General features: G+C 34.0%; 2 protein-coding genes across 2 annotated transcripts in view; one reads left to right on the top strand and one right to left on the bottom strand.

The window, feature by feature from the left end:
* The window catches only part of LOC111628611 (negative elongation factor B-like), a 28,836-nt gene extending 25,958 nt beyond the window's left edge, over nt 1-2,878 (bottom strand). The window contains exon 1 of the mRNA XM_023372439.1: nt 2,846-2,878. The gene's annotated coding sequence lies outside the window, so the exon portion shown is untranslated. The remainder of the gene's footprint in view (nt 1-2,845) is intronic.
* Nucleotides 2,879-2,961: 83 nt separating this feature from the next.
* On the top strand, nt 2,962-3,994 carry LOC111628628 (ribosomal L1 domain-containing protein 1-like; the record flags this gene model as incomplete). Its single annotated transcript, XM_023372458.1, has 2 exons — nt 2,962-2,976; nt 3,061-3,994. A coding segment is annotated over exon 2 (915 nt), but the record flags the coding sequence as incomplete, so codon positions are not given.
* Between the last annotated feature and the right edge of the window lie 5,517 nt (nt 3,995-9,511).

The following is a 9,511-nucleotide window of genomic DNA, read 5'->3' as shown; positions in this document are numbered from 1 at the left end:
GTAAGTCGAATTCGCGTAAGTCGGGGTATAATTTCGCATATAAATACATACAAATAATTTTTAATTGGGGCCGGAGACTAAAGAAAACAATAATTTAGAAAAAAATGTTTAATAAAATCTTAGATAATACATATGTATAACAAATTATTATTACACAATTTTCCACATTTACTTGATTATCACACCATAATTTTAACATCGTTTCCATCTCAGGGATAATACCATGAAGTTTACGAATGATGCTTGAATTTAAAGATTGAACATCTTTTACAGCTTCGAGAATTTTTTCTTTGCCTTTCATAGTTGTTCTGACTGTCGATTCCGATAGATCAAACTTCTTTGCCAATTCACAAATTTTCATTTTTGTATCGAAGTCTTTAATAATATTAACTTTACATTCCAAAGATAAAGTTTTTCTTTTCTTGTTTGATGCAGAAGAATCTGTTCTACTTCGTTCAGATGACATAGTAGAGTCTCTCAAGTCTCGCAGATATAACAAAACACAAAAATTAATAACACAAAATAAATTGTAGCTATATGTCGATTCCGCGCGACACGTCCGAACATTTAAGCCGAACAATAGTGTGGGGGAGTGAGTAATCAAGAGCTGNGGTCGATCAGCTATTGTATCAGCCTACCACTCCGGGGACTCGGAAACAATCAGGGAGGTAAAAAAACACCAGAATAAAAAAGAAATAGTGCTCTACAATGCATTGCATCGATGACAGACGGCTTCTTTACATTTTGTGATTATTTTTGCCTGTGGAAACTAAGATACCTTTTATATATATATGCCAATTGTGGGTTCGTCAGCACATAATGGGACGGACTAACACCCGAAAAATTTCTGGAGATTTTCGATTCACGTAGATTCATTTTCAGTTCTCCAGAGCTATAGACTGACATCGCTTAGCTATCTGGCTGTCTATGAACATCAATTCCAAAATAGAAACCAGATGGCCAAGCGGTCAAGGTGGCAGCCTACAGCTCTGGGGGAAATCCGGACGTGTCGGTAAATCCCCAGGAATTTTGCGGGGCCCCGTCCCTCACCACCCGGCCGCCCCATTGTGAGCCTAGCCGAACCCAGTGCCGGCCCGAGGCAAGATTTAGGATGGAGCGAGATCCTATTATGGCGCNACACAAAAATTAATAACACAAAATAAATTGTAGCTATATGTCGATTCCGCGCGACACGTCCGAACATTTAAGCCGAACAATAGTGTGGGGGAGTGAGTAATCAAGAGCTGCGTGGCGCTCAAACAAAAGACGAATCGACGAGATTTGAAAATCGCGTAGCTCCGGGTTCGCGTAAGTCGAAGTATTACTGTATATATATAAAGCCAATTGTGGGTTCGTCAGCACATAATGGGACGGACTAACACCCGAAAAATTTCTGGAGATTTTCGGTTCACGTGGATTCATTTTCAGTTCTCCAGAGCTATAGACTGACATCGCTTAGCTATCTGACTGTTTATGATGGTATCTGGCTGTCTATGAACATCAATTCCAAAATAGAAACCAGATGGCCAAGCGGTCAAGGTGGCAGCCTGCAGCTCTGGGGGAAATCCGGACATGTCGATAAATCCCCAGGAATTTTGCGGGGGCTGGTCCATCCGGATATGTCGGGCACCGTCCCTCACCACCCGGCCGCCCCATTGTGAGCCTAGCCGAACCCAGTGCCGGCCCGAGGCAAGATTTAGGATGGAGCGAGATCCTATTATGGCGTCCCCTGGTTGCCCCTAATTTATACCCTTTAATTTTCTTTACCACTGAACCGCCCCCTAGGACTTAGCGCCTGGAGCGGCTGCTCCGTTCGCCCTATGGTAGGGCCGGCTCTGAGTACCACGTTTCATAGTTGCGTCATTCAACATAATGTGGTTATGTAAACTACGTTTCTTGGTAGGAGTGATATACTGGTACCAGTACCTCAACGTTAGATACTGTATTTTTTTGTTTCAAAGTTTCCCATAATTGTTCCTTTTGTTCAGTTTGTTATATTATTCGATTTAAACTTGATTTTAAAATATGGCAATTGTCAGATTACGAAGAAATTGAGATTCGTTTTTTCCTAGAAATTGGAATCTTACATGGTGAGTTAGGAAATAATCCCAGTACGAATATCGATCGGAATGATTATATACATTATGTTTGTACCAATTATTAAGTATCTTTAATCATTGTAAAATCAGGTGGTGCAAACAGAATCGTTAATGTGTACGATAGTCTATTTACAAGTAGAAAACAAAATGTCGGACTGTTCTTCCACAGTAATGGGTATTTGGTGGAATAGATAGTGAATCGAAAGAATGTTTTTTTTTTTTTTTTTTAGTTACCATGCCAGACCGTTCAGGTAACACTTCGATTGATGCTATACGAAATAATGTGAAAGAAGGAAATATAATATTTTCTGACTTGGAAAGCGTACAAACTGTCGAGTTAAAAGAAGACGGATACGAACGCTTGCTTGCAAGTATAAATTTTGCGAACCCTGAAATACTCAAAAATAGTTGTAGTAAGTTTATTAATTGTTCAGTATTTCATTGTAGTTTTAAAACATGTATGAATTACGAAATAAAATGTCAATTTCACTAAAAATAGTAGTAAAAATGACTGCTGTCCCGTTAATTAACCAAAAAGTACCGAGATTTATAAATCTACGCGACAAAACGCATCTGTCAATTATAATGACCGAAACACAGTTTTCCTGGCATGGAGATCTTTACATGAAATCTCTGTGTATCTATAATTTGAGTGTAATTTTCTATTACTTATAATGTATTTTTGTATCCTATTTAATTTATATGTTCTCATATATTCTCTGTTTTTAAATTTGTTCGCTACTTACATGTTTGATGTTCCAAGTTCTGTTGTAATTTTTTAAAACATTCGATCCTGTAGAACAGCCTAATGATGACCATTGAAAATGGCTGAAAATGTAAGCAGATTTATTAAAATAATGTTGTTTTGCTGATTTAAGTAAGTTTGTATTATTTTATATTTTTGAGGACAATCAATTTAAATAAATATGTAATTTGTTAACACGATAATCAATTTAAGCAGATGGCGCTAGTTGTACAATATGGCGGACTCACGTGTTGATGTGTCGAAAGTTCAAATTAGTGAAGCTGTTTTAGCTTTAAAAAAGGTTGAAAAATTATGGAAAGAGAATGAAAACAGAAAAACTAAATTGCTGGAAGATGATGAACATTCGAAAAAAGTATTTTTACAGATTGGATTGAAGAAGATCCCTGAAATTAAAAGTAAGGCAGTTAAGATTTACTTACCACATTGGAATTTAGAAAATGGAGTCGGTGAAGTTTGTCTGATTACCGGAGATTTGGATAAAAAGAATCCACGTGCTGATCCGGAAGAAACTGTTCGTCATTATAAAGAACTGTTAGAAAAACATGAGATCACGTGTATTTCTGCGGTCATATCTCTACGTGAATTGAATACTGATTATAAAGAATATGAAGCGAGACGAAAACTATGTAATGCTTATGATACATTTCTAACAGACAGGAAAATACTTGCTTCAGTCAATGCGGCATTGGGTAAATTTGTCTATGCTAATAATAAAATACCTCGTCGAATTAACATAAATTCTAAAAATTTAAAAAAGGAAATTACTAATGCATTAGCTTATTGTATCTGCTTTGTCCAAGGGAAAGGTTCTGATTGTACTGTTTGTGTTGGTCATATTTCTCAGCCAAAAACTGAATTGGTCAAAAACATTATTACTGCTGTTGAGAAATTTTCGGATAGTGTTCAGGGTGGTTGGCGGAATATCAAAACATTGCATATTAAATGTGCTAAGTCTCTTGCGATACCATTTTATGTATCTCTTGAATCGCCAAACGAAGTAGATTTACCAACATCGGTGGTTCCTAACGAACCAATTGAAGATGAATTAACTACTTTAACAAACGGTCGTGTTAAAGTATATCCCGACGGAGAGGTTGAAGTAGTAGAATCTAATAAAAAAGAATTAATTATTCAATTATGTAACAATTTATTAAAATTTACTAAATAAAAATATATATTAATAAATTGTGTTTTAAAAGTATATTAATCATAACTTTTAAAATTATTTTACATAAAAATTAAACAGTATTGTAGGCATATCAATTCAGGTTCTGAAATCAAGTTGTTTTCTTCATTTTAATTGATTTTTTTATATTCTTTTTCTTTGTTTTTAATAGTTTTTGTTTCTTTACTTTCTTTGTTGATGTATTTTGTAATTTCTGATTTTTTTCATCATTGTCATCCATTTGTTTTAATGTTTTGCAATATTCAGTCTGATTTTCTCCACTTTTAAGTATCTTCTTTCTGTTTTTCTTTGTTGATGTATCAGCTGATTCATGTTCTTCATTAGCCTTACGTTTCTTCACTTTTTTCTTTAATGTACTTGATTCTTCATTTTCAACTTGTGTCTCATCATTCATTAAATCATCCTTGGAATTATTTGGTAATTCAGTTTCCTTCTTAGCAATCTTTTTTGATTTTGGTTTCAAATTTGTCTTTTTTTGCCTATCATTTATCTTTTAAATGTTTCATTTAAATAATGATACATGAATTATTTTTGTTTCTTGTATGATCTGCAAAATGACCATAAAGTCCTTATGTATGAGATCATTTTCTGAATTTTCTCAATTACAGAATATCTTTATGACAATTCAGCAGACATTGTGACACAAATCCAATATGGCATTAAGTCTAGGCTTTAAGGACATCACACAATCACTTTGGGGCATTGTTACGGTGACTATATGTCCTTTATTTAAGAGGACAGTCCTTTATTTCACTACTCTGTCCTCTAACTTTATTTTATAAAATAGGCATTTTGTCCTTTATTTTGTAAATTCAATGCAAAGGTTAAAAACTTTTTTAATATATTGAACAAGTTAGTTTTGTGTACGCCATCATGATCAGTGTTGTCATTGTGTCCATATGTTGCTACATAGTGTGGTAGTGCAGTGTGTCGCCAACCGAGCAGCCCTCTGACAGTACCAAGGGGCAGACACTCTTATGGGGATTTTTGTGATAGTTTTTTAACTCTCTGTTTGGTGGATGATACACTTGGAGTGTTGGTGAGCAATCGTCGACACTTGTCGACAATCTTCGGGGGCTCGAGCATGTGACATATTTACTGTTAATGTACTAAATAATTGGGACATGTGTTTTATTGAAACAGAGGTGTTTGAATGGGTCACATTACTCAAAATCCCTTTGTGGGTGAAGATAGAGGAAAGCTATATTTTTATTTCGAATCATTGGTCTGTAAATATACTGGACAGTGAATTATTTGATGAAGTTTCATGTGTAAAAAAATGTCACAAACAAAAAGAACGACGAATGGTGACAGAATAACAAGCCCTGCCATCAAAAGTNAGTGTGGTAGTGCAGTGTGTCGCCAACCGAGCAGCCCTCTGACAGTACCAAGGGGCAGACACTCTTATGGGGATTTTTGTGATAGTTTTTTAACTCTCTGTTTGGTGGATGATACACTTGGAGTGTTGGTGAGCAATCGTCGACACTTGTCGACAATCTTCGGGGGCTCGAGCATGTGACATATTTACTGTTAATGTACTAAATAATTGGGACATGTGTTTTATTGAAATAGAGGTGTTTGAATGGGTCACATTACTCAAAATCCCTTTGTGGGTGAAGATAGAGGAAAGCTATATTTTTATTTCGAATCATTGGTCTGTAAATATACTGGACAGTGAATTATTTGATGAAGTTTCATGTGTAAAAAAATGTCACAAACAAAAAGAACGACGAATGGTGACAGAATAACAAGCCCTGCCATCAAAAATTCTAATACGGAAGTATGTGTACTTCCGTATTAGAATTTTTTGTTTTTATATTTTTATTACTGAAATTCGATTTTATACGAATTTTTTACATATTAGTAAATTTCCCCCAACGACCTTCGAATTTACCGAGTGAACCTACGCCTGTATGGTTCGGCATTCCGTGAGGTTAAAAGAGAATTATAAAGTAAAGTCACTATGCGCCACCTGCATTAATTTTAAAATCGGATTTATGTTTTTAATTTAATAAAATGATTTAACTAAACGTTATTAAGTGAATATAATATATATATATATATTTTAAACATTTAAAATTTAATTTAAATACTAGAAACCTTGTTAATTCCGAATGTTTTTAATTAAAATAAAATAAATCTGTTTCGTTCGAATTTAAAAAAAATATATATATTTCTTGTGTATTTTTATTACGAAAAATATCTGTTTATTTATTTTAATTGAATCTAAAATATATGAATAAAAACTAGCTTTTATTTATTAAGCTTCTGTATTGCCAAGTGCATTTGGAAAAAGCAGAGCGGTCGCACCTGTACACTATCCCAGTTATATAGACTGTTAGATGTTGAAGCAGCTGTCTCTGCACATCTAACACTTGGAAACGGTAACTATAAACTCTAACCTTCTAATTCCACTCTGGGATACTTTCTTATATTAATCCCATGGCTCTATAACACGTTAGAACAGACTCCAAATTGTCTATAATATTCCTAGTGTTAATATATTACGTTAATGAAGTAGTGTGTTTAGCTATTCTACAATGTTTTTTACGTGTTTTTAAACTTTTTTTTTTAATCCTATAATTTTATATTTTAAGATATATCGCATTAATAAGATCGATAATCGGAGGAGGGGGGAGGGAATATTTGGATATTGGATACGGGTAGTGGCAGTTGTCTAATGAGCGTGTCACGTGATTTCGGTGTCCAATAACGGTAGTGGGCTACTTTTTAAAAATATTACGGAAACATAATCTTTTAAATTCCTACTTTCTATTAATAATATAAGAATTAATGTGGAATAATGTGTTTCCAACTGGTGAATCGCGGATTCTATCCCGGTTTATAATACAATTAATAAGGCTGAGTACACGAAAAGGTTGAAAAGTACTCATTTTTAAAAATAGTATGTTCTTATCTGCATTTAAAATATTAAAAATCTCTTAACTTGCAAGTGTTAAACGTATATCTTTATGCATATTTTACAGTAATGAAGTAAAAAAAATAAAAAAAAATACATAGAAAAATGGAGAAAAATCATTAAAATATTCTAGAAAAATACTNTTTCTACAATACAGGATCTGCTTGAAATAGGAAAAAAAACTTCTCAAATTGCATTCTAGTATTATTGTTAATATTTGCTTTGTCTTCATTAGAGGATGCAGATTTCCATAGAAATCAGAGATGAATTAATTTTGAGAAATTTCACATGATTTTCTCTAGGTATAGATGATATAATTAGTCTCAACATAATATGGGGACTATTCAGATTCAACTTACAATTGAAGTGCAATTGAACTTGAAGTAATGCAGCTTGCTGCATCACTTTAAGTGGGAAGTTCTGTTCCAAATATGTTAGATCTTGACCTTCACCATTTGCTGCTCCCATTTTTTGCAAGCCAGGCCAAATCCACAATGGACTCATAGTGTTCATAAGGCAAGAGGGTTAGAATAAAAGAAAATTAGACTAATTTTCCTGTATNTTACATTATGAATCATAGATAATTAATATTGATCTGATTGAAAAGTGCATTTTCTTTCTTATTGTAGTATACTTTTGATCAGTATGTTAACCTAAATTTATTGCGACTGTCTATCTGATAGTGACATAGATATTAAAACAAATATTACAGATTTAATGATTTTGGATACAATCCAATCTTTCAATGTTAAGTGCTTATATGTATACACTGAAATGAGAGATTTTGTTCAGAATTGTTTTAATAAATTTGATTTCCAATGAACTTCGAAAAATATATAAGACAAATTGAGATTTTTATAGTAAAGTTTTGTAAATGGGATAGTTCTAAATTAGGTCAATGTTCAGATGCGTGCCACATCATGGCGGCACTTCCGTTTTTAGCCTCAAAACCGTACGCCTGTCGAGACGACGTGTCACGTGACGACGCGAGCGAAGGGCGTCGGCGGCTCTAATGGGCTAATAGGGTACATCAACAAAAAAGGTTGAGAACCACTGATTTATAGAAACCCAATAGTTATTTTGGAATGCGATGTTCGACATTACGTAAGTTAGCTGTGTATGGACTTAACTGCCAAGATGAATGATATTTTAAAGAGGGGGAAAAAAAGGCGACTGGGGGCACGAACCCGGGACTGCATTGCTGAAACGTAAGCTTGATGCAGGAGCGTTTGAGAGAAAAAAAAGAAAAAGACGACATGTGGGTCGGAACCCAAACTGCACATTGCAACGGGAACATGTTGGCGGACAGTCTGAGAGGGGGGAAAAGACAACTAGTGGTTTAAACCCAGACTGCATGCACATCGCGTATTGAGGGCGGAGCTTTGCTGAGCAGACCACTAGCGCCTTCGGAAAAAATGACGATGTTTGTTCTATTTATACTTTATCTAAAGTACACGCAGTGCCATCTATTAGCGGAAAATTTTACAAAACGTTATTAAGTCATTAACTACTGTATATAAAAGCGGAAATCCGGTTTCTGACACGGTATGCCAAAAACGGCCACTAGGGGCGCCCCTAGCTATTATTTTATATTTTTACAGTATATTATTATTTTTTGAAGTTAATTTTGAAGGATGTTATGGGTAGAAAATTTTAAATTTGATTAAAAATCTGTTTCTTTTTTTCCAATTATTTCAAATTTAATACTAACAGATTTTTCTGAATTGAATTTTTTGAACTCATCTTCATGCAGTTCTTTTCCATTAGCATAAATAATTCATACTGTTCCTTTCCTTTCTCTGTAATAGTATTCTCTATGATTCTGTTAGTGTCATGTAATACTTTTACATATATAGAATGATATTGAAATCATTTTTTGAAATCATTGTGGTGAATCCTACTTTTCTGATTCACCACAATATACATCTTCTGTTGCTCAGTGTACAAACAAACCAGTATTTCAGTGGAGATGTCTGCATTATCATCATCTTTGAGAAAAGTTCAACAAGATATCATAATCAAGGAAAAAAGCCTACTTTTTCTTTCTCTGATACCTTCATGTTTTTATACAATAGTTGAAATAAAAAAAGTTAAGATCTCTAGAAGCTGAATTTTGGCACACCAGATAGCACCTATTAACTTTTCACTTCTACCAAATGTTTTGCATAGAGGTGGGTGGGTCAATCAGAATATAAATATGGGACAAGCAGAAATTACATTTTGAAATTTTCTCAAAAACACTTCACACTGGCTAATTATTAATTTGAAAATTGCAAGCCTGTATATCATCTTTCAATACCTTTTCAAAAAGTTTTGTTCTCTCTTAACTTACCTGCAGATGGAAATAGTTAACCCTGGCAGAAATTATAATTTATCACCATTTTAAGGTAATTATTATTTATAACTATAGCACAAAATTTTTCTCAATCTGTTTTAAGGACTCGCCTGAAAGAAGGACCACATACATTGGGATATTTGCTCTATTTTGCATAATTTATGCCACTTACTCTACAGAGGCCAGCATTTACTGATGGCATGCA

The sequence above is a fragment of the Centruroides sculpturatus genome, unplaced genomic scaffold, assembly GCF_000671375.1.
Source record: "Centruroides sculpturatus isolate CEXI.00-Female unplaced genomic scaffold, Cexi_2.0 scaffold549, whole genome shotgun sequence".
Classification (NCBI taxonomy): Eukaryota; Metazoa; Arthropoda; class Arachnida; order Scorpiones; family Buthidae; genus Centruroides; species Centruroides sculpturatus.
This window is presented reverse-complemented; position numbering and strand designations above follow the sequence as displayed.